Source organism: Xyrauchen texanus, chromosome 1 (genome assembly GCF_025860055.1).
Source record: "Xyrauchen texanus isolate HMW12.3.18 chromosome 1, RBS_HiC_50CHRs, whole genome shotgun sequence".
Taxonomy (NCBI): domain Eukaryota; kingdom Metazoa; phylum Chordata; class Actinopteri; order Cypriniformes; family Catostomidae; genus Xyrauchen; species Xyrauchen texanus.
In genome coordinates, this window is record NC_068276.1 from 56,755,531 (window position 1) to 56,781,958 (window position 26,428).

General features: G+C 38.4%; 1 protein-coding gene across 2 annotated transcripts in view; it reads right to left on the reverse strand.

Annotated features, from left to right (window-relative positions):
• Positions 1–26,428, reverse strand: part of usp47 (ubiquitin specific peptidase 47) — a 47,887-nt gene that overhangs the window by 18,493 nt on the left and 2,966 nt on the right. The window contains exons 2-11 of one of the 2 annotated variants that reach the window (XM_052140413.1): positions 17,392–17,451; positions 14,746–14,940; positions 11,149–11,262; positions 10,264–10,417; positions 10,067–10,163; positions 9,704–9,849; positions 9,492–9,571; positions 5,321–5,470; positions 3,240–3,335; positions 3,005–3,157 (exon numbers count right to left, since the gene is read on the reverse strand). In XM_052140413.1, coding sequence (XP_051996373.1) covers positions 3,005–3,157; positions 3,240–3,335; positions 5,321–5,470; positions 9,492–9,571; positions 9,704–9,849; positions 10,067–10,163; positions 10,264–10,417; positions 11,149–11,262; positions 14,746–14,940; positions 17,392–17,451 — 1,245 coding nt within the window. The remainder of the gene's footprint in view (positions 1–3,004; positions 3,158–3,239; positions 3,336–5,320; positions 5,471–9,491; positions 9,572–9,703; positions 9,850–10,066; positions 10,164–10,263; positions 10,418–11,148; positions 11,263–14,745; positions 14,941–17,391; positions 17,452–26,428) is intronic. The other variant, XM_052140485.1, reaches the window with a different exon arrangement.

A 26,428-nucleotide genomic window follows, 5' to 3' on the forward strand; every position in this document is an offset into this window, starting at 1 on the left:
ATTCAACTTAAAAGGTGAAACTAATATATTATATAGACTCATTACAAGCAAAGTAAGATATTTCAAGCCTTTATTTGATATCATTTTGATGATTATGGCTTACAGCTTATGAAAACCCCAAATTCAGAATCTCAGAAAATTAGAATATTGTGAAAAGGTTCAGTATTGTAGGCTCAAAGTGTCACACTCTAATCAGCTAAACACCTGCAAAGGGTTCCTGAGCCTTTAAATGGTCTCTCAGTCTGGTTCAGTTGAATTCACAATCATGGGGAAGACTGCTGACCTGACAGTTGTGCAGAAAACCATCATTGACACCCTCCACAAGGAGGGAAAGCCTCAAAAGGTAATTGCAAAAGAAGTTGGATGTTCTCAAAGTGCTGTATCAAAGCACATTAATAGAAAGTTAAGTGGAAGGGAAAAGTGTGGAAGAAAAAGGTGCACAAGCAGCAGGGATGACCGTAGCCTGGAGAGGATTGTCAGGAAAAGGCCATTCAAATGTGTGGGGAGCTTCACAAGGAGTGGACTGAGGCTGGAGTTACTGCATCAAGAGCCACCACACACAGACGGGTCCTGGACATGGGCTTCAAATGTCAAACGTCTTACCTGGGCTAAAGAAAAAAAGAACTGGTCTGTTGCTCAGTGGTCCAAAGTCCTCTTTTCTGATGAGAGCAAATTTTGCATCTCATTTGGAAACCAAGGTCCCAGAGTCTGGTGGAAGAATGGAGAGGCACACAATCCAAGATGCTTGAAGTCCAGTGTGAAGTTTCCACAGTCTGTGTTGGTTTGGGGAGCCATGTCATCGGCTGGTGTTGGTCCACTGTGCTTTATTAAGTCCAGAGTCAACGCAGCCGTCTACCGGGACATTTTAGAGCACTTCATGCTTCCTTCAGCAGACAAGCTTTATGGAGATGCTGACTTCATTTTCCAGCAGGACTTGGCACCTGCCCACACTGCCAAAAGTACCAAAACCTGGTTCAATGACCATGGTATTACTGTGCTTGATTGGCCAGCAAACTCGCCTGACCTGAACCCCATAGAGAATCTATGGGGCATTGCTAAGAGAAAGATGAGAGACATGAGACCAAACAATGCAGAAGAGCTGAAGGCCGCTATTGAAGCATCTTGGTCTTCCATAACACCTCAGCAGTGCCACAGGCTGATAGCATCCATGCCACGCCGCATTGAGGCAGTAATTAATGCAAAAGGGGCCCAAACCAAGTACTGAGTACATATGCATGATTATACTTTTCAGAGGGCCGACATTTCTGTATTTAAAATCCTTTTTTATTGATTTCTTGTAATATTCTAATTTTCTGAGATTCTGAATTTGGGGTTTTCATAAGCTGTAAGCCATAATCATAAAAATTATATCAAATAAAGGCTTGAAATATCTTACTTTGCTTGTAATGAGTCTATATAATATATTAGTTTCACCTTTTAAGTTGAATTACTGAAATTAATGAACTTTTGCATGATATTCAAATTTTTCGAGTTTCACCTGTATATCTAGTGTCTAATAATGCTTTGGCAATGTACACTTATATATATATAAATATATCTTGACAAAGTTTGAATTCACTGTGTGAATTTTTAATCGATTCACAGCCTTAATTTTTTTTTTCTGTTGTTGCATTGCTTTAAGATGTCGAGCTCCTTAATACTATTCAATAATACTATCCAACAACATCAGACTGAAATGTGGCATAATATAAAATGTAAATAATGGTAAGGTTTATTTAAAACCAGGGGGGCCTGGGTTGCTCCGCGAGAATTGACGCTGACTTCAACCCATGAAGTTGAGAGTTCGAATCCAGGGCGCGCTGACACCAGCCAGGTCTCCTAAGCAACCAAATTGGCCCGGGTGGGTAGAGTCAAATGGAGTCACGATTAGTGGTTCTCACTCTAAATGGGGCGTGTGGTAAATTGTGCGTGGATCGCGGAGAGTAGCATGAGCCTCCACATGCTGTGAGTCTCCACAGTGTCATCCACAGAGAGTCACGTGATAAGATGTGCAGATTGATTGTTTCAGAAGTGGAGGCAACTGAGATTTGTCCTCCAACAACCGGATTGAGGTGAGTAACCGTGCCACCATGAGGACCTACTAAATAGTGGGAATTGGGAATTCCAAATTGGGAGAAAAGGGGATAAAAAAAAGACAATGAAAATAAAAGGTTGATTTAAAGCCAAAGTGAGTTATTTTTTATTACTTTGTTTCCAAATAATAATAAAAGTTCTAAATAATGAGAAAATTATATACTGATTGGATTATTCAGAAATATGGTCATTAAAAACAAACCGATTTTTATAGATTGTGAGATATATTGACCTGTTTCAGTGATGTCACTTTTCCCCGCACCCGCCATATTTGTGACCATCAGCGGGAGGAAACAATGGCGGTGAATGGGAAAAAAAACTCAAACATAAAACATTTTGATCATTGATCCATGTCCCAGGAAAGGTTCATACAGTTCAGAAGACAGAACAAATATTGCCAAATTGAACTTCCACGGACATTTAAAGATATTTTATCCACGATTCATCTGGTGAGTCTGATGTGTGTGACCAGTGAGTACACGCCCAGCAGCACATCACTTCAAACATCTCTCATTCAGAAGTTACAGATGGTTTTCTAGTCTTGATTTAGTTTAGAATTTTTTTTTTTCTGATGATCCTGTCTGTATGAATGTTAGAGCTTCTTTTAACTCCTGAAGAAAGTTTTTGTTGCATCTCACATTGAAGATATATGGAATATTGGTCACAAAAATGGTGGTGCAGTCATACAATGACCATGAAACAGGTCAATAGTTATCGTGATAATATTATTCAAATCATGATATATGATTTTGGTCATACCACCCACACCTAGTATAGTATATGAGCCATCCTGTTCAAAATATCGGATCAGAAATGCCCACTGTAACACCCATATCAGTTCAGAACTGTAAAAAAATGTCACAACAAAATCAGAGACCCTCCCCTCAAATATTTCAGATTAATATCTCACCTCGTCCTCCACATCGATGAAAGGGCTCATGTCCAGCTCCTCTGGGAAGGTCATGCGGTCGTTCAGTTTAATGCGGTGCATAGTGGTGTAATCAAAGTCAAAGCGTTTTAGCTGCAGAGTCAGCAGGTATGGGAAATGAAGGAACCTCAGACCCTGGAGACATAAAACATTGAATGAAGCACAAAAATATGGGGAAGATCTTCATAACTGCCCTCTAAATCCTGTGCTTACTCACCTTGCGGGCGTCGCATTTCTTTTTGCAGCGCTCACAGAAGTACTGGTTGGGCCCATCCAGAGTCTCAGGCTGGATGAAGGCCTGCAGAGCCTCTTCCTATTAGCCAGAACATCAGTGGACAATGAGGGCAAATACATCCAACGAAAGGTAAACTAGGAGTGGCCACTAAAGCACTTTTCAGACCGTAATCATTTCTCAAGTCATGTTGGTAAAAGAGCATTGCTCCTCGAAAAAACCCTTTTGGTTGGCATTTGGCAATTTGGAAAGCAATTACTTAATGGTGGAAAACGAGTTCTGGCCTATGATGAAACAGGAAGTTTGCCTAACTCATGTTCAAGTCACAGAATCTATTCAACATGTTGACAATTACATCAAGTATTACACTGTGTCCAACCCAGAAATGGCACAACAAAGCAACATGCGATAAAATCCATGTTTAATTTTTTCAAATCACTCATGTTTGCAACTAGCAATGGGCAAATAGGCATTTTGTCTTTCATTTGGTTTCTATTTTTATAGTTCCTCTTTGGTTCTTCTTATAGTTCTAACTTCAATGTATATCAAGTGTACTTAATTGAAGCAAGGACATGCAAAGCAAAATGCAACTATATGGAAAGGTGCCCCCACAGCTCACACATCATGTGTGGTGGTGGCGTAGTGGGCTAATGCACACAACTGTTAATCAGAAGGTTGCTGGTTCGATCCCCACAGCCACCACCATTGTGTCCTTGAGCAAGACACTTAACTCCAGGTTGCTCCGGGGGGATTGTCCCTGTAATAAGTGCACTGTAAGTCGCTTTGGATAAAAGCATCTGCCAAATGCATAAATGTAAATGTAAATCATCACTCCAACTTCATATCAATAATATTAAACCTTATTCCTCTTTAAACCTAATCTGGTGAAAAATATACATACTGTATATTTTATATATTTTATTATATACTGTATATATACATACTGTATATTTTTATCTGTATATTTATATTCAAGTTTCTGTAATTTCAAAATAAAAGTCCCTGGTGTGCTTCAGGCTTGTTTACTGTTAAACACCATGAAAATAAAAACATTTTTTATAGAAAACTATTATGAGTGCAGTCTTCATCTAATGTGAGTGTACACCATTCAGATCACTTCACAAAAACACAATTACATTTTTTTAATGTGTTAAAAAATATATATATTATCCCCAAATTAATGAATGGACCTTTAACACAGTATTGGTAAAATCCAATATTCACGACCAATACTCCACATTACTGAATTTTAAACATTAAATGTGTTTAATTGGCTGCAATCGTGTCGTGTTACGCAGTATTTTCACTCTCTGTATGGACAGACAAAGCTTGTCGCTGGTGGCTGGTCACGTTGCGTGTTATGCTTAGCCTACCTGATGCTGATATAAAGATCCATTTAACAGGTAACACGATTTCCTTTTTCTTGTAAGCCCCAATTCTCCGTGGTAGGGCATTCACATAATATTATTCCAGTAGTTCATTTCAAACCGGTCTCTGAAACAGATCTCCATTGTGCCAAAGACCGAAAAAGGAACTTTTTTGGGATAAATTCTTGGGTTAAATTCTAACAAACTCAAGAGATTCTGATTTGGATATGAATTAAATTACCATGCGACCTTGTTGTTGGTCAAAAAATAAAGCATTCTCCAAATATGCTTTTTTTCTGATAGATATTTCCTAGATAAAGAATGATATTTCCAATTTAAAATTAAAATAAAAGATCAATATTTAAAAAAAAAGGTTTGGTGAGTAAACTAAATTGAAGAATGGTGGTGGCGTAGTGGTTAAAGCACAGGGCTGTTAATCAGAAGGGCACAGGTTCTAACCCCACGGCCACCACCATTGTGTCCTTGAGCAAGGCACTTAACTCCAGGTTGCTCCGGGGGGATTGTCCCTGTAATAAGTGCTCTGTAAGTCGCTTTGGATAAAAGCATCTGCCAAATGCATAAATGTAAATGTAAATGTAAACTGGTGACATTAAAGCTACTGGTGATGTGAATACTTCATTTGCTAGAAAACGGCTACAAAGAGATCACACAAATCATTATTATTAGGGGTGGACGCACCACACTGCCAAAAGCCTGGCTTGCCCCGAAGGGCCTGATGACCAGTGGGATGTCCAGATAAGTGTCAATCCTCCAGCTCTCATAGCCACACTCCAAACAGCGCACATAGTCCTTCAGCTTTCCCTGGTAAAGCTGGTTGATCAGGTCAGCCTGGAAAGACAAAAGACAGTATATAAAAACACTTTGAGTATGGCACTAAACAAGCACATCAATACATTTGGAATGTAACGTATATTCAGAAAAATTACAGGATGTATTTTCACCAAACAATTTGTTTGGCACAAATTTGAAAAGGTCTAGCTTCAACCACACATGCAGCACAAAGTGCAAAGCAACTGGTTTAGAAGAGAACAATTACTTACATTGTTTGATACAGGTATCATCTGCAAACCCTTCTTTTGTGTGTGTGTGTGTGTGTGTCTGACATGGGTAAATCCAGTCAGAAAACTCTTGCTATGTTCACACAATCAGAAACTGTACAACTGTATTTACTAACAGGTGTGACTCTTGAAGGGCCCCATTCATACAACAGCTTACAGCAGCATAAATACTGTGTGTGAATCAGGTTACTCTAGTTTTGACTTTTAAATGTAGTTTTTATTTCCATTTCAATTTCAATTTGTCCTTTCAATTTAGTTTACGCTCTTAGTTTAAGCTTTAGTTTTTTTTGTTTTCAAGTTTCAGTTTAGTTTTTCAGTATATTTTTGTTAATTAAACTTTATTTGATCTGTTTTTAATTCGGTATTTTAGATTGCCAAATGTAATGCATTTACTGATATCATTTATATTTATCAGTGTTAAATTTCTCAAGGCCACTAATGTCAATATCTAGAAGCATTTTCATGTTTAATGAAACACACACACACACTGATGGCCAGAAGTTTTGAATAATGTACAGATTTTGATCTTATAGAAAGAAATGTATACTTTTATTCACCATAGTGGCATTCAACTGATCACAATATATAGTCAGGACATTAATAATGTGAAAAATTACTATTACAATTTGAACAAAAATGTTTAGAACTTCTTAAACTACTCATCAAACTTGCAGTCTAGCTGATCCCACAAAAGCTCAATGGGGTTCAGATCCATAACACTCTTTTCCAATTATCTGTTGTCCAATGTCTGTGTTTCTTTGCCCACTCGAACATTTTCTTTTAAATTTTCTGTTTCAAAAGTGGCTTTTCTTTACAATTCTTCCCATAACACTCTTTTCCCCTGATTCTTCTCTTTACTGTTGTACTGAAACTGGTGTTGAGCGGGTAGAATTCAATGAAGCTGTCAGCGGAGGACATGTGAGGCGTCTATTTCTCAAACTAGAGACTCTGATGTACTTATCCTCTTGTTCAGTTGTACATCTGGTCTTCCACATCTCTTTTTGTCCTTGTTAGAGCCAGTTGTGTTTTGTCTTTGAAGACTGTAGTTACACCTTTATATTAAATCTTCAGTTTTCTGGCAATTTCAAGCATTGTAAAGCCTTCATTCCTCAAAACAATGATTGACTGATGAGTTTATAGAGAAAGCCGTTTATTTTGTTTTGCCATTTTTTACCCAATATTGACCTTAAGACATGCCAGTCTATTGCATACTGTGGCAACTCAAAAACAAACACAAAGACAAAGTTAAGCTTCGTTTAACGAACCAAATATCTTTCAGCTGTGTTTGATATAATGGCAAGAGATTGTCTAGTACCAAATGATCAATTTAGCATGATTACTCAAGGATAAGGTGTTTGAGTGATGCTGCTGTCTAGATTTGATCAAAAATGACTTTTTTCAAATAGCGGTGGTGCTGTTTTATACATCAGTAATGTCCAGACTATAGTTTGTGATCAGTTGAATGCCACTTTGATGAGCCAATGTCCTTCCGAAACAGCAAAATCTGAATTTGTATTCCAATCTTTTGGCCACCAGTTTAATATAGATATGTTTGTGGGTGTGTGTTTAGTTTTTCCAATTATGTTTTAATTTTACTGTAAACAGAATTTAGTTTCCATTTTAGATTTCATTAATGAATGTTACACTTAGGTTACAATAAGGTTTCATTAGTTAACAACATTAGTTAATATGAACTATGTACAATTCTTTAACAGCATTTATTAATCTTGGTGAATGTTAATTTCAACATATTCCAAAACGAAATTTGTATAGGTTAACATCAACTAATGCATTATGAACTAGCATGAATTAACAATGAACAATTGTATTTGTGTAAACTAACATTAATGAAGATTATTATATTGTATATATTAATATGCAGTGATGTGAAAAAGTATTTGCTCCCTTCCTGATTTCTTCTATTTTTGTGTATTTTACATACTAAATTGTTTAAGATCTTCAAACAAGATTTAACATAAAACAAAGACAACCTGAGTTAACCCAAAACACAGTTTTAAATATATAAACATATATATTTATTATTGGAGCAAAAATGTTATCCAACACCTGTATTACCCAAACTGCCCCCTTAAACTTAATAGCTGGTTGTGTCACCTTTAGCAGAAACAACTGCGACCAAACACTACCGAGATCAGTCTTTCACAACGCTGTGGTGGAATTTTGGCGCACTCTTCTTTCCAGAACTGCTTTAGTTCAGTCACATCGGCGGGTTTTCCAGTATGAACTGCCTGTTTAATGTCCTGCCACAGCATCTCAATTGGGCTCAAGTCAGGACTTTGACTAGGCCACACCAAAACGTACATTTTTCTTCTTTTGAGCCATTCAGAGGTGGATTTACTCCTATGTTTTAGATCATTGTCTTGCTGCATAATCAGTTGCACTTGAGCTTCAACTCCAGGACTGATGACTGGACATTCTCATTTAGGATACTCTGGTAGAGAGCTGAATTCATGTATCCCTCTGAAGCAGCAATGCATCACCACACTATCACACCATGCTTGACCATATGTACGTATGATATTGTTTTTGTGGAATTCTGTGTTTGATTTACACCAGATGTAACGGGACCCCTGTCTTCCAAACAGTTCCACTTTCGACTAATCAGTCCACAGTACATTGTCCCATAAGGTTTGAAGATCATCAAGGTGTGTTTTGGCAAATTTCAGATGAGCCTTAATGTTCTTCTCGGCTAGCAGTGGTTTTCACCCCACAACTCTTCCATGGATGGCATTTTTGGTCAGTGTCTTTCTGCTAGTGGAGTCATGAACATAGACCTTTATTGATGCGAGAGATTCCTGAAGTTCCTTGTATGTTGTCTTTGGATTTTTGAGACTTCCTGGATTAGTCAGCGCTGTGCTCTTGGAGGAATTTTGCAAGGTCGGCTCACTGTGGTTCTTTGGAGTCCCAGAGGCCTTGAAATAGCTTTTTAACCCTTCCCAGACTGATGTACTTCAATCAACTTTTTCAACATAATTTCCGGAATTTCTTTCAACCTTGGCATAGCGTGCTGCTGGATGAAACCTTTTAGCCAACATCATGCTGCTGAAAGTTATATTTAAGTGTTGATTTGATTGAACGGGGCTGGCAATAATCAGGCATGGGTGTGTCCAGTCCAGCTGAATGCCATTATGAATGCAGTTTCATAGATTTGAGGATTTAGTAACTAAGGGGGCAAATACTTTTTCCATACAGGCCCAGTTGGTATTGGATATCTAATTTTGCTTCAATAAATAACATTATAATTTCAAAACTGTATTTTGTGTTTACTCAGATTCAGTCTTTGTTTTATGTTAGATTATAATTTTTTTTATACAATTAGTATGCGATATACACAAAAACACAAGAAACTGGGATGGGGGGAAAATATTTTTTCCCAGCACTGTATTAAGATTGATGTAAAAATTATATCTGATATTAAATGTTAACAAATGGAACCTTATTGAGTGTTACCTTGTACTGCTATGGACAAATAACTGGCCGTGACCGATTAGTCATCCACTGCGATGGATGTGGGTGAGTCTTAAAAATTGAAGAAAGTTAGTTCAGTTATAGAATTAAGTTGTCACTCTTGTTTATAACCGAACTGTTCGTGTGAACGTAACCATGTTTAGCACTATAAAACAGGACAGACAGCTGTATTCTGCTGCTGTGTGAACATAACATTTCTCTGCTGCTTTCACACAGGCAAAAAGTCCTGGTCCTGTGATAGGGATTTCATGGCTGTGGATTAATGACATGTGACGAGGGGGTGGGGCCTGCATCACATATACCTGCTCGGTCTGTTTCCACTTCTGTTCTAGTGCATCAAACATGACTCTACACAGCTCCTGGACGTCGTGCTGCTGCCAGGCTGAAACACAGATGAGGTAAAGAGTTACACAGTGATCAACAGATGACTCCTCCAGCTATCTGATAACAGCAGCACTAATGTGGCTAATGTTTCTCAAAGGGATGTTAAGTGATGCGTGTGAGGAACTCTTACCCTCACTGCTGTCCCAGCCGAAGCTGCGGGTCACATCTGTGGTCTCAATGGCACGCTTCTTACTGGTCTGCAGGAGCACAAACAGCCTCTGGAGCTGGTACGGGATACTGGTGACTGGATCCTCCTCTGAGTCCTCAAACTCCCAACTGGTGGAGAAACAGTGTTGGGTTAACGTCTTTAAACTGTGCATTACGTAATCAGATCTTTGAAATTAAAAAGTAATGTAAAAGTAACTTTTTAATTTACAACAGAGTTTCTTTTTAATAAGCGACACGCATTTTATATTTTATTACACCATAATCAAATACACCAAATACACTAGCCTCCAGCTAACCCACCACTGATGTGATGCAGAATGCTTACTTGTAGAGTGCATTCCTGAATTCGGGGGTCATGTACAGGGTCTGGAGGAGGCTGTTTAGGTAACAGGTCATTGCTTGGTTCACCAAACCAACATAACCTGCAGAGCAGAGGACAAAAGACAAATGAGGAGAGTAACTTTGAGTGGCGAAGTTGCTGATAATGCACTTCATACGAAAAGCATGCTTAATCAAACCTACCTGTTTCTGATTTGTTGAGTATTGAGGAGTACGAGTAACTGGGGCTGCTGAAATCGCTGCTGCAGCTCATGGTACCATCCCGCGGTAAGGGTCCAATGAAGCGGTCCTGAGAGCTGTCATCAAGACCACTGCTGTCCGCCGTTCCAGACTCATCCTGAAAGAGAATGACATATGAGCATGGCTACACATGCAATGCTGATCTACTGCCATTCAAATCACTCAACAGGAAATCATATCAATATCTTCTTTTAATGCATCATCATTAAAATCCAATTACTCATTTGGCACACAAGAATATATATCCTTAACCTCCTGAGACCCGAATGTTGAGTGGTCCAAACATTATCTGCAGCCTGAAACTGAACTTTTGTTTGGATTTTTAAGAGTGAATGCATAGGAAAGCTTGAGGATGCTCCCTTGCTCCCTATTTAGTGAATGACTTAACATCTGCACTGTTTGCAACTTGACTTAACTTGACTTAACCTGTCTGTCTGCAATGGTCTCAGAACAGTTAGAAATTAACCTTATTTTCATCCTAACTCCATATAAAAGCCATTTCACAAAATGTTTACACAGCTTGTTTCCATGCAAAGACAGTTCACAGTAACTCAAGGCTGTCACAAACCCAAAAGGGCAAAAACCCCATAAAAGCGTCATAAAAGATGCCCATACTATGTTTGCATTATATTCCACGTTTTCACAAGTCTTTTAATGGATATTTTGTGAGGAAAAGACCAAAATTTAAATCATCTTTGCTGAAAATCATCCCACTCTGCCATCACAGGTCTGGAACTCATGAAGGACGGTAAGTAAATAATAACAGAACTTTCATTTTAGGGTGAACCATCCCTTTAGGTGCGCATGACTGCTCACATATAGACTCACTGAAGCTAACTGAGGCTGCTCCCCATCCTTGTCCGTAAGCTGTAGGAAGTTCCTTTTCCCCGCTTCAAATCCAGACAAAACCAGGGACACCTCACTGGCCTGGTCCAGAGGGGCCTTCAAGAGTAGAGAGAGATATATAGTGGGGATGAAGAGAGAGGAAGTGAAAAACAAGAGCAGAACAAAAAGAATGAGTGTATTAGACAGACAAATCTATTCAATGAGAAATACTGCGAAAGTGTGAGTAAAACAAAAGAAGGCATTAAAACACGACCATCATGTTCATTGTGTTTCTTTATATTAATGGCAACATGTACAGTAAATTGGCAAGTGTTATGTCAACACATAAGTATGCAAACCGTGTGCTGAATGGACATTTTCTGTATTTTTTCAACTCTTAACACAGTTGATGCAGAAATGACACACTGCCGCTTAAAAATAGCAGCCATATACATTGTATCCAGCACAGTATTCCATTTCGAAGAGAGCCACTCAAATAATCTGTCTAAAAATAATCTGAATAATTAAGAGGTTAGTTCCCATAAAATGTGACACATCAACATGCCTTAACAAAAAAAAAAAGTCTACGATAATTTTCAAATGAAGCAGCACTTGGTGTTCAGTAGATCACATCTCAGCTAAGGACTCGTTATGAATGAACGGGCTGTAATACCTGTGGAACATTTTGTATTAGCCAATTTAACAACAGATCTGGACATGGTTGTGTTCCACTGGTGAGGAGAGCAGTGCGGGTGACTGTGGAAACAGCCCTTAATCCAGTGACCTACTCAGAGTGTTAACAGCAGCTACAATCCCTGTGCTCAGGGTTAGCACTGGGATTAACACACAGGTGGGAAAAAGAGCAGAGTACATGACATAGCATGTGTTCTCATATGTTCCAAACATATCGCAACAGCATTGTGGTAAAAATATCCCACTGACACAGAAATGCAGTAAAAGTGTTTGATGCTCGACGCAGCACAACAAAAACAACAGTATTGAAGTTCTTTTAACTTGGCATGCGTGTAAAAGTCATGACTGCTGTGTGAGATGCTAAAAAAACAGCATGGAGGTGCACAACCGTCAAAGACGTCTATCTAGTGCATTTACATTGAAAAAAATATTTGAAAACAAGTGCAGACTAATGCAATAACACGTTCAAATGTATTCTTAAGCTGCGCTCACACTGCCAGCTGCATGTCGCAAGTGGCTGCCGGTTAGATCGCTAGTCGTGTGTATGGAGAGTCTAAACAGCACTTTTTCTTTAAATTAATATTATTAATAAAATATTAGGATCACGTGAGCTCTACTATCTTGGCTGTCACTCCCGAAAGTCGCTCTTCGTTTGCATAAAGTTAAACATTTCTCAACTATGTCGCGTCGCTGGACGGACACGCCCACGTCCGGTCGCCGTCGTTCGTGTTGCCGGAAGTCACCAGTTCTCATTGAAAATGAATGGTATGAGGACATTTTGTTGCTGCGTGTCGCTGGCAGTGTGAACGCAGCTTTAGGCTTCAAAAGCTCGACGCAGAGCTATGAACAGAATCGAACGCACATTACTTCCTTTAAAAAGGAAGTCATTTGAATTGGACACGTTTAAAAATCGTGACACTCCTGTGTCTTGTTTCAAAGGGGGGCTTGAACCGAAAAGATTTAGAACCACTGATCCAGATGATCAGGTGCCGTTCGGGAAGCAGTTCGGGAAAGAAAATAGCGAGGTCATATGACAATGTAGTATATTAAGACTAATGATTTTGGCTTGCTTGCATCTTTCCATATTATGCCTATTTATATATCTCTTTTATTACCTATCTGTATCTATTTTTGGGTGCTTTTGATTTTATTAGTTTTTTTACCGTTATCTTAAATTTTTTGTATGTGATGTTTACAAAAAGTGAGATATAAATATAAATATGTCTGTATGTTACAACATGTGTCGCACTGAACTAGCCTCCCATACGTCTATAACACCGTGTCCTAACTACACACGCCGCGACACGCGATAAAAGGTATCTTTTCCATGTTAATCAGAGTTTTTGTCCTAACCAGACGCGACGGCGACACGCGAAGTTTCTAATTTAGAAACGGTTCCTATTTCTGCGACGTCGCGGCTGACAGGTCCGCCCACACAGAGATCTCATTGGATGGAAGTTCTGCGTGTCATGAATATTTAATCATCAAACATGGACGACGAGGAACTGATTGTCGAAGTTCAAAGGCATTCAATTCTCTACGATAAATCCCACAAATTCCACAAAGACATCAGGAAAAAGGATTCCGTCTGGAGAAGTATAGCTGAAGCATTGAATACACATGGTAAGTTAAGTTTAGACTTTCATCTACAGCGAATGAATGAATGAATGTAGCATTCAGCTATAGTAGGCTACTAATGACGCATCAACCTGTGTAAAACAAATTCCGCTTTATTTTCAATGTAGAGTGAATAGGCATGACGATTTGTGTCCCTGTATCCAGGAGTGTCATTCCAGACAATCTACTGAAATACAGGCAGGGTGGGGAGTCGCACATGACAATGACAGTAGTCCGAGCTGTGCACACCATTTCCAATGCGAGTGCGGGCCAGCAGTGCGCTTTCACAGAGAGACTCCGCCCACACGCTGTTCTGAATGGCTGTGATTTTTGATTGACGTGTGGCGTCTCACAGTCGCGTCGCGTCTAGTGTGGACAGACACACTTGCTGTCGCTGGAATTTTATCGCGTCGCGTGTAGTTAGGACACGGTGTCAGACACAATTTTTACATTTCTTATTTACATACGGTTTTCCCATCTTTGTTTGAACTATGATCGACTTAAAGTCCTCTCTCTCTTTCAGTATTTTGAGTACTTCCTCTCAAATATTACCTATTCATATTATTGTTGTTAATAACTACTATTTCTCAACATTTCTTCCTTCTGCAAATTTCTGGTGTGGACGTGACTCACTCACCAAATGCGCTCGAGAGCCATCCACCTTTACACCGCCTTTAAATGTATTTGCACAGCAACAATTGCGGGAAACAATGTAGATTACGCACGAATGTTATATTGGTGGAAAAAATGTTGCCGGCTGTATTGATGCTGGTGCAGAGCTAAAAGTGCACTGATTGTTAAGACAACAGTGTGCCGTGTGGTTGCCAGATATTCAGTCGAACAATCATTATACATTAGATGTTGTATTTTCCTTTTTTAGTGCCTGACATAAAACCTGTTTTAAAGTAAAAAAAACAAAAAACAGCTGTGTTTTCAAATGAGCCAATTCTGGCATGAATCCCTGGCAGCACTGCAGTCACGCGCTGCTGCCGATGTGTGTGTGGGGGGTGTGTGAGAGAGAGAGAGAGAGAGAGGCTTGCATCTGCCCTGTTCAGAAACAATCTTCAGAAAAACAAACTGTTCTTCTTGAACTTCAAATTAAAAGGTAGCTTAATCTGTAGAACTTGTAAACAAACAAGTTTTTAACATTCATTCTTGAGATCTAACAAACATCCGCCTCAACTGGTATGAAATGTATATCATGATAAATATCGATATTGAACGATGTGTAAAAATTGTAACATGATAATATTTATGCCCATATCACCCAACCGTACTGGAGAGACTCACCATGTCGACAGAGCTGGCCCACGATAGGCAGAAGGTGCCATTCACATATCCCGCCTTGTGGGCAACATCCTCAAAGAGTTTGTTGATGGTGGTGGAGGCGGGTAGGTTGAGCGTCAGCCTTTCATTGACGGTCTTGGAGTTGGTGGTGTCCTGCACGATACACAGCACTCTGGGTTCCTCCGCTGCACTTTCAATCTGTAATTCAAAACACACTAAAGTGAACTTAAGGAACATTAAATGAGTTCACTTGTCAATCTGAGAGCTGATTGAGAGCTTAATATTGAGAAATGCATCAGACAATAAACAAGCACTACACAAGCAAATGTGGCGATCACTATTGTGTTTTGCAGTATCAAAAGAGAACTGACTAATCAGATTTACATAACAGTTTGGAGAGCACAGCTTCATGAAGTATGAAGTATGTATTCAAGCTGAAGTATGCAATGTAGTTCAATGCCTATGTTCATAGTGTGGAACTATCATATTACAACAAAGATACTGCAGTTGGGGGCCTGGGTAACTCAGAGTATTGATGCTGACTACCACCCCTGGAGTCACGAGTTCGAATCCAGGGCGTGCTGAGTGACTCCAGACAGGTCTTCTAAGCAACCAAATAGGCCCGGTTGCTAGAGGGTAGAGTCACATGGGGTAACCTCCTCATGGTTGCGATTAGTGGTTCTCGCTCTCAATGGGGCGTGTGGTAGGTTGTGCGTGGATCGCGGAGAGTAGCATGAGCCTCCACATGCTATGAGTCTCTGCGGTGTCATGCAAAGCGAGCCACATGATTAGATGCGCAGATTGACTGTCTAAGAAGCGGAGGCAACTGAGATTTGTCCTCCGCCACCTGGATTAAGGCGAGTAATCGCACCACCACGAGGACCTACTAAGTAGTGGGAATTAGGCATTCCAAATTGGAAAGAAAAAGTGTATAAAATAAAAAATATGTAAAAAAATAAAATACTAGTTATAAATGTAAAAAAATATTTATTTCTTCTTGTAAAAAATATTTAAAAAGTTCTTCATACCAGAAGTGTAATACTAGAGCAAGCTGAAATGGGCTGTCAAGCAAGATTTTCAGTGAATAACGACTTAAATTTCAGTCTGTTCCTCAGACAAATGTATCATATGACTTCAGAAGACTTTGAGCATAGCATTTCAGTCACTTGGACTACTTTTAATGTTTTTACATAGCTTTTTGTCCTGTTTTGGAGCTTGATAGTTGATAGTCCCTGGTCCCCATCAACTTACATTCCACTGAAGAGAACTGTGTGGACATTCTCTAAAACTTCTTGTATTTATATAGAAGAATTCATACTTGTGAATTTCCACAAGAATTTTCATTTCTGGGTCAACTATCCTTTAAAAACTGCAATCCAGCATAAAACAAATAAGGTTAATTAAACAAACAAAGCATGACCATGCCTGTGAGTAAATCAGAAACCCTCAAGTAATTATCAACAAAATATTTGGACATTTAAGCCACACTTAAACTGTATGAACGGTTAATAGCATTAGATAACAAAATATCAAACCAAGTGGCATTTATTTTAAAAGAAATACAGCATAAGCTAGGGGTGGTAAAATACAGTTTTTCTGTTTCATCGCCATCTTAATTTGAACGATCTTGATATCAGTTCTTAAATCCCAAGATCGTTCTTTCACTCAATGCGCAACCCTCTACTACAATGAGAGGAAATACCTCACATCTGCAACCAAATTTGGCGATATGCATCTAAAGTGAATATATTTGGCAATTGGTAAACGTTTACATTTCACTGACCAGTAATTGTGTAGTTTAGTTGTGAAGTGTTCAGCAGCGAGATCCTTTTATAGCGTGTTGAGAGTAAAAGTTGTTCCATGTAATGTGTATCCAAGACGAAATCCATGTGACCCATTTGTCCTTGAATAATGTCTTTTAATACAGTTTCTGTTCATCAGTCAGTTGTTGATCAAAAACAACTACAAAAAAAACTGTTAATTCTAATCATGCATCACACAGACGAGGTAAAGCCATTCGAGTCCTCTCTAGTTAGCATGTGCTCATTTAAAGAAGCTGTTTAAAGAATTGCTGTCTTTTGTTAAAGAGACAGTACCGGTTTTAGCACGTGTTCAACAAATCAATGTACATACTTGTAAATAGCACAAATAGGCATTCAGCTAAAGAAATGATCATGTTACTAAAAGCACTGGATGAAGTGATCCGAGAATGATGCAAGCAAAACGTTTCTGAGACAATTTAAGTGGGATAACTGAAAATAACTCTAGAAATAATTAGAAAGAATGAGACTAAAAATGCATATTTTTTTTCATACAATGAAGATGAATGGTGACAGAGGCTAACATTTGGCATAACATCTCTTTGTGTTCCAGAGAAGAAAGTAGTAATACAGGTTTAGAACAACATGAGGGTGAGTATATGATGACACGATTTGTATTTTTGGCAGAACTATCCCTTTAACCTCTTTTAAGAGTAGTGACAGTTCAATTAATTCTTTCACACTACACTCAAATTCCCATCTGCCTGTAACAGCACTGTGCCCGCACCTTCTATTCAAAGCAGCTGATTCTGACGTCTTCATTTGGGAGTTAGTGTCAAATGAATCACCATGCTGACAACACACACGCATGCGATACACATACAGCTACCTCTGTGAATCTCTTCTTCATCTCATCAAAAATACTCTGCCTGCAACTCCAAAAAATGCCCTGATAATGACAGAACAACAAAACAGTGTTCAAGGAAAGGCAAAGCAGCCCCGAGCGGGAGCATCATGACATGACTGCATTTGATGCATAATATCTGTTAAAGGTCAATAGTCAGGGGAACACTGGAGAAAATGTGAAGATACCTCTGTAAGACACAGATGTCAACACAAGCAGAGGCATTATCAGATTAGAGGGTATTTTTATCAGGGATAATATCGTTAGGTGCTTACATGAAACAGGTTCCACTGTACTCAAGTGGCAAGAATGAACTGTGGCAAGGAGCTAGATGCAACAAAAGGTCTTTTTTTTATCCCAGTAAAGAAAAAAATACTTTCAGTGAAGTAGGCCTGTGCAGTATTTATTGAATATTTAAAATTTAAGAACTACAGAAATGCTTTAATATAACAGTTTTCGTATGTGAAGCGTTTCCACACAGCAAAGCAATTCAATTAAATAGTCTGCTGGTGCTGCTCGCTTCAAAGTTAATATGTCCTGCTATGTTCTGTTTTTATTGTGTTATATTTGCTCCGAGTTCGGCTCCGTTTGCTTACGGGCGCTGAATGCATTAACGGCATGTCCTCGGTGAAGCAGACTTTATTTTCATCCACGGCGGCACCCTCTTTGTCTCTGCTGGGCAGAGGTATCTTAATAATAACGTGGGATATAGATGAGGTATAATCCATGCATCTTGAGTCCGCAGGCATGCACGCTTTCTTTTTCTGCTTTCTCACAGAGCGTGTTCTCCTCATTAAAGCTCCAGTGGGAACAAGTGAACACGGATTTAATATTACCAACATAAAATGGCAGGGAATGTAGATAAATCAAATAAATCAACATACAATAGTTATTACAATAGATTTAGATACAATAAATGATACTACTAAATGCATTGTTACAATATAATAATGTCAGTCAGTCATTTATAAATAAATATGACTAAATATAATAATGAAAAAATAAATGGTGAAAATGAATAAATAATCCAAACTTTCACATTATATTTAATTACACCAATGGGTTATCAGTTAAACTTCAATTTGACACTATGGCTATCTATCCTAATATACAGTAGAGAATATTTTGTGTAAGCCTATTAAAAAACTGCATCACAGAAGGGTATATTTGTGTGTTCATTTGATTATAATTTACCCAACCTACAGTACTTTCGTCAGCAAAAACTTTGCAACAAGTATGCCAATACCAACAAGTAAATTATCTTAAAGGTATAGTTCACCCCAAAATGAAAATCCACCCTCATGCCATCCCAGATGTCTATAAATTTCTTTCTTCTGCAGAACACAAATTAAGATTTTTAGAAGAATATTTCAGCTCTGTAGGTCCATACAATGGAAGTGAATGGGTGCCAAGATTTTGAAGCTCCAAAATCACGTAAGTTTCAGTATAAAAGTAATTAATATGACTCCAGTGTTTTAATCCATATCGTCAGAAGAGATATAAGTGTGGGTGATAAACAGATCAATATTTTAGTAATTTTATTGCTATAAATTATTTTCCCTGCCCAGTAGGTGCAATATGTATGAAGAATGTGAATCACCAAAAACACAAGAGAAGAATGTGAAAGTTAAAGTAGATCGGCTGAGCAGGTAGAAGTTATATAAATTATAGTAAAAAAAAAAAAAGGACTTAGATGTTGATCTGTTTCTCACCCACACCTATCATATCACTTCTGAAGACATGGATTGTACCCCTGGAGTCTTATGGATTACTTTTATGCTGATTTACGTGATTTTTTAAAATGTTGGTGCCCATTCACTTGCATTGTGTGGATAAAAAGAGCAGAGAAATTCTTCTAAAAATATTAATTTGAGTTCAGCAGATGAAAGAAAGTCATGCACATCTGGGATGGCATACGGGTGAGTTAATGATGGAGAATTGTCATTTGTGCATGAACTATTCCTATAACAGTGACCGTGAGCAGAAAGCATACATAACCAGTTTTGATTGAGCTGCTGATAAAAGGTTAAATGATCGGTATTGGGATCGTTATCAGCCGATTTGATGAAATGAAAATCAGTGATTGGCATCGGCTCTAAAACCATGATCAGAGAATCTCTAATATTCAAGTTGACTGGGTTACAAAAAATAATGATGATGAATAGTGGGCTGAGACACTATGACAAATGGACAAAAACAAATACACAGCGGAATGGTACAACGTGAATATGAAGAAAACAAGTAGGTTTTTTTTCTTTGTTTCACTGTGTCGGCCATGCCCTCACCATCACGGCCAGGCCACGCCCTCCTCCTCGTCACACACCGTTTTATTTGTATATATATATTTATTTATTTGTTTATGGCTGAAGTAAAAGATCTGAGTTTGGCTCTTTTTAAGAGGACTCGTGTGTGAACTCTAGAACAGCGCAAGTATTTTTATTGGCAGAAGAACATGGGCAACGCACTACCAAACTTTGGTTAAGAAATCACACATTTTTGTTTATCATATCAAATAGCAATATTTTTCAAAATAATTGCGCTATAGCTTTGTCCAAATCGTGCAGTCCTACTCAACTGGCACAAATTATGTAAATAATAAACGTAACAAAAATAATATATATGATAAAATATTATATTTATTGATGGAATACATAGATTAGATAATTTTTTACAAAGCTAAAATGTGATAAATTAAATATTTTCGTAATGTATATAGTAAGAAGGTCTCCGGTATAAAGGGTCATGAAACCAACCAAGTTGAGCACCAGTTTTTCACACCTCAGGGAAACGATTCTCGAAATGGGCAGGAGAAAATATAAATATCTGGTATTTTGGGAAGGAAGCGAAAAAACAGGAGTGGGTCAAGAGCTACTTCCAAAAACACACACACAAAAGAGATGGCTGAACCTCACATTATGAGTGGTTATATACACTGTTTTTAAAAGTATAGCCACAATACTTAAGCTGCGTTCACACTGCCAGCGACAGGCAGAGACAAAACAACCATTCATCTCATTCATTTTCAATGAGCTGGCGACGTCCGGATGTGGGCGTGTCCAGCGATGCGACAAAGTTGAGAAATTTTTAACTTTATGTAAATGTAGAGCGACTTTCGTGAGCGACAGCCAATACGAGAAAAGATGGTAGAGCTCATGTGATCCTACTCTCTCTCTGCTCCTGCAGTGATGGAAAGATGGTGGAAAGGCTTCTCGCCATACACACCACTAGCGACCGAACCGCCAGTAGCGAGCAGTGTGAATGCAGCTTTAAGCATATGTTTTACCATGACTTTAAAATTGCTCTAAAATAGATAATCGCTTACAAACCTTGTCTGTGTAAAGTTATCGAGTATTCCAACTCCACTGTCATGATGACGTAACACTGGTGATCTAAACAAACGATGGGTGTAAATCCTGGAGAATTTATGTAAATTAAATCAATAGAGTTGACATGACTGAATTTTCGGTTTTCATCATTGTCTTCTGTTTTTGAACAAGCCGTTATTTTATTCTGATTATGATCAGAGGCACGACGAGAAGACGCGATTGCCATCATCTAAACAGAACAGCCTAAACAAATACACTTGGAATATACCATCGGTTTATGTTCGCACTCGCTTCAGTGCGGTTATGAAGTGGAGTGTTCCATTCTGACGTGTGATTTCAATCTAATGTCCATTATACGACACACAGAGAAGCGAAGGAATCAGCACTCGTGACAGTCCACCCTCATAATCAAGGAACGAGGACGAGGAGTTAGGAGCGAGACTAGATCAACTGCAGCCAAGAAATGCTCGCGCTGGTCCGGTAATGGACTGCGGTGTGTTTTGTGGAGAGCTTTTGATCTGACAACAGTGTTTAGTGTATAAGTCCGCTCTCATGTCTTTTCCCTGAGGGCTGTTGAATTCTCATTCATTACATTTACCAAATTTTTGTGACATTGCTTCAACTTTCGTTTTGAAACCGGAAGAATGAAATATCTCAATAAAATGATAGCTCAAAATAAAATAATAATAATTCCCTTAACAACATCCATAAGTGCTAACCTTTTTTTTTAAGTGATGTGCAACATTTACTGTTTTGACTGTTAAGACCCTTTAACAGCATTATCTGGGAGAGAATTTCGAATAAAAGGCAAAGTGGACAATGTAATTGAAATACACCCTTATGAAATCGAAATTGGAATCGATTCGAGAGCTTGTGAATTGGAATCGGGAAAGCTGTATCAATACTAGTGGTCGACCGATCTATCACCGCAGCCGATAAATCAGCCAATATTCTGAATTTTTTAATTGCCTACGTTGTTTGATAAATTTTCCCATTTGGCTGATTTTAGGGATACCACCGATCCAGCTACGATACTGATGCTTTTAGACGGATCAGGTATCGGTCCGACGAGCCAGATCCAAATCCGATACTGTGTGTTAGTCAAGTTCATTCCTGTCAAGCTCCAAAAATGCCATAAAAGAACCATAAAAACACCACTGAAGTAGTTAATATTACTCTTGCTTTTTATTCAAAGCCACTTGATGACATGCAATAACTCTGTGAATCACAAGAGGCTGTGTCAAATAAGTAAATGTATAAAACGCACACGCAGCTCCAGCACGTTATTGAATGGCGTTGCTCTGTTTACACACACACACACACACACACATGCGCACACACACGCTCGCCGCAGCTATTTTTAGCCTTCACACGGTGCGCAATATTGGAGCGCTACTCAAGAACAGCATTTCAGATGTAGATGCTCAATAGTTCAATTCACTTATAATATGCATTTATAACGGTGCCAGAGGTGCATTTTATGTATATGTTAATTACAATAATAAACTGTGATATATCGCCATTACATTGGCCACCCTGCTCTTTGGATATCGGTCTTTTAAAAACCCCATATCAGTCGACCACTAATCAATACCCAGTAGGGCTGAAACGGCGGCAAAAACAATTCGGACAAACATTTTCATAGTCGTTTGATCTCATTTAACGTAACAAGATCACATTAAACTCTAATGATGATACGTGAGAGCAGCACTGCAGTTCGCGCCTGACAGAGCAGAGGAAGAAAACACAGATCACAGTCCAGATGCACTCTAAAATTTCCAAACAGCTTCAGGTGATGTAGATTGCAAAGCATGAGGGAATTATACAAAAAATACCAAATAAGTACATTCAGAAGCACTCTCATTGTGAAAGTGGAGTCGGAGCTCTTTAACGGAAACACAGCGGTGTTATATCTTAAATGCAGTTTTAATGCATTATAGCTTTATTAAAGTTCAAATAATACGGAAGCAGGTCATGTAAATAACTACAAACTCCGACTCCGGCATTTCTCTGCACAGTCAGCGCCTCATCTATGAGTTGCGTGAATGTCCCGACCTAAGGGGGAAAGATTGAAACTGCACCCGGCTGAGAGAGACACTGTCACGGGGACGCTCGTCCCTTGAGCCTGCACTTGCTAAAGATAGAGTATAGCGTGATGGCTCGTGACTTATTGAATAATATAATATGTCACTGAGCATTTCTTATCGTGAAGAAAATGTATAATACGCAGCTTTATTAATAAGGGAGTTTGTTTTTTGTGAGTTAAAGATGGATTGAAGTGAACAGAAAGGTGAGAGAGGAAGTCTTCGCCCCATTATACAACGCAACAAAAAAAGTTTGATTAGTTTTGGCTTGTTTTCCAATTTAAATATATAAAACTAATTTAAAACAACTTAAAAAAAAATTAGCAACAATACTGCAGAAGAAAAAATTGTTATCTGAGAACATTGAATATAATATTAAAAATACTAATATTTTAAAATATCTAAAAATTCTTTAAAAAAAAGATGCATTCATCTGAGAAGCAGCATGTAAGATATTTATACTTGCTTTTAGAGAATAGATCTTGAATAAAAGTATATTTTGTCATTACTGCAATCGCACAATTATAACCAAGTGAAAAATATACACTTAAATACAAAATACACTTACTGTATATTTAATATCTTATATGTCGCTTCTCAAGTAAATGTATGTTGTTTTATGGATTTTTAGACAATTTTAAAATGGAAAACAAGATAAAAATACTAGATTTTTTTTTTTTTTACAGTGAATTTCTTTACTGTATTAAACTTAATAAAAAGTATTTTCCCTTTAATTCAGTGAATGTCATTTAGAGGTATTTTTAAAAGATGATTTGGTCCTCTTTATTGATAGTAAGCACATTTAATACAATCTTTACAAGTATTTTTTTTTAGCAATGCTACCCAGCCAAACGTTTATTAGTAGATACAAGGATCAGCAACCAGGCTGATATATGCATTTCCTTGCTCAGGTTGCCAGGTTGGATGCCGCCTTGCATCAACAGTTCCCGTGGTGTGTGATAAAAATGACGAGCTAGTGGTGGGATGACGGCCACATCAAAAGCCCAAGTGAACAAAGATTCCCACCTGGCACACAGACACCAGTTGACAGCGAGAGAGAGAGAGCCACAGGGGCCTTAGATCCTGCTTAGTATTTCCAGCCTCTTTGAACACTATGAGAGCGAGACCCTGATTATTATTCAGGGAAATACAATGCATTGTTGTTATAGGTTTACTTAAAAAAGGCAAAGAAAAAGTCACCCAGCCTGCTTTTATTCTAGATAGTAGTGCAGTACAAAGCAGTGACAGGGCATTACCACAGTAAACCTCATCTTTGATTGAATATGTGATGAAGTCTGCATTCCTTTTTTCAAGAATATGATGTGGGCAGTTAATGTCATCTATATACAATATTTATAAAAAAAAAAAAAAAAAAAGAAAGTAGTAATGTAGATAAATTATCACCATTTTGGAGCTAATATTTTGGTTGAATGAGACAAACCAAAAGTTCTGCTTTGACATTCAACTAGTTTTGGACTGATGGTAATCAATATAACAGTTTAAAGATTAATTATAATACTGATATTGTAAAAATCATCAGAAGAGTACTGTACGCATGCGTCATACAGACTTGCAGTCAAAGAGTATATTTTAAAAGGCTCGTCACACGTAAAAATTAATGTAATGTGGGTGGTTGCCAGGGTGTTGATATGCAGTAGCTAAAGTGATCCAAGAGGTTTTTAGCATGTTGCTATGTGGTTCCTAGAGTATTATGGGTGGTTGTTATTGCATTGCTAGGTTGAGACTTTTCAAAACGATCTCTTTGGAAACAATGATGTTAATGAAGGGGGAAAAAAATAGGGCTGGGAAAATGTATGTTTTTCCCAACTTCCTGGGGCTTATACAAATTTCCAGGGATGTACACGCTCCATTTAGCTGCACATCCTAGCACAGAAACTGATTGAGTGGAGCAGCGCGCACTTATTCATTACGCCCAAACAATGATCACAGTAAAGAGAATGGAGACTTCACCCGCAAGTGAAGAACCATGCATGGGGAATATACAGGCAAGCTGCATTGTCCAAAATCACTCACTCACTTTCTTCTGAACCATTGTCTAAAGCAAAACCACCGAGTGAGACCCAAAACTGAGAAGGACCTGGACATTCGGCAAGCTACAGCCAGGTATACTTGTAGAGACTGAAAGCAGCCAGAGAAAATGATGAGATTTTAAACTTCAGCAAATTAAATTTCATATTGAAAAATTCTATATGTTTTATATCTCAGGTCTCCAGACGGCGACTAAAATGGTCACAAATGTGGCCAAAAATTATTTATTGTGACTATAATTTAAAACCTAGTCGCCATTGGCGACAGTTAGTTTGTGTGCGTTCATATGCGGTTTCATCAGATATCATCTTGTGAGTTATTGAATACATCTATAGTGCACGCACCAAAGTGTCTCGAGTCACTTTACACCCGTCCTGTAGTGGTGACGAACTCGCTGAACCACGCGCAACAACAAACCCAGTGCGAGAGAGTCGTGATCAAATGATTCTTTTGAACCGGACCTTTTTCATGAATCACCTGAAAAGAACTGAGGGTTTGAACTCAGGATATCAGATTGAATCATATTCACTTTCTCAGCGAATCCTCCGTAAGTGAGCTTTCAAATGGGAGTGCAGACATTTCAAAATAAGAGCCCCATGTCTATTTCTGGCTTCTATACAATAAAAAGTCCTGTATTGTGCACCACTTTCTTTTCTCCTGGTAATTATTGATTGGGATTGGAGTAGCACAATAAACTGCATCTGGAATTTCTTTCAATTTGCACTCTTGTAGTCTCAGTGTCTGGGCCATCTGATAGCAATAAAAGACTAAGGCAATATTGTAAAACAGTTTATATACTGATATATATAGACACAGTTCTTCTTTCTATTTAGGCTTTCTCAGTTGCTTTGGTCTCTTCATGTAATGATGTAATGAAGAGACTAGGGCAGTGGTGGCTCAGCGGTTAAGGCTCTGGGTTACTGACCAGAAGGTCAGGGGTTCAAGCCCCTTGTTGGGCCCTTGAGCAAGGCCCTTGAACCTATCTGCTCCAGGGGCGCCGTATCATGGCTGACCCTGCACTCTGACCCCAGCTTAGCTGGGATATTTGAAAAATAAATAATTTCACCATGTATATGCAGAAATGTATGTATAATGTTTGACAATTGATCAATTTATTTTATTTAATCTCAGACTGACTCAAGTGTTCAGTGGGGGGGCTTTGTGGGGGCCATGACATCTGTTGCAGGGCTTCCTGTTCTTCTATTCTAATCTTTAATATTTGCAAAAGTAATGTTTGAGAGTCTAACATTTATATTTCCTATTGACACACTAAAGCTGAGGATTTGAACTAAGAACTAAAGTATTTGAAAATTACAATTCAAAATATTGCTAAACCTAGTAACCACTATAAACCACACTTATGGGACTGTAAGTTTAAGGAAAGCTTGTGATGGTTTAGTCCTAATACTATCATGAAAATGGCCTCACCCTGCTGGGTCTGACTCAGCCTGTAGCATTCAAACTGCTTAATTACTGCAAGCATGTGGTCTTTTGAAACAGCCAGTAGACCCCACAAATTTGACCGAAAAGAGCCAAAAATAACCCATTGTGACAACTGACTGC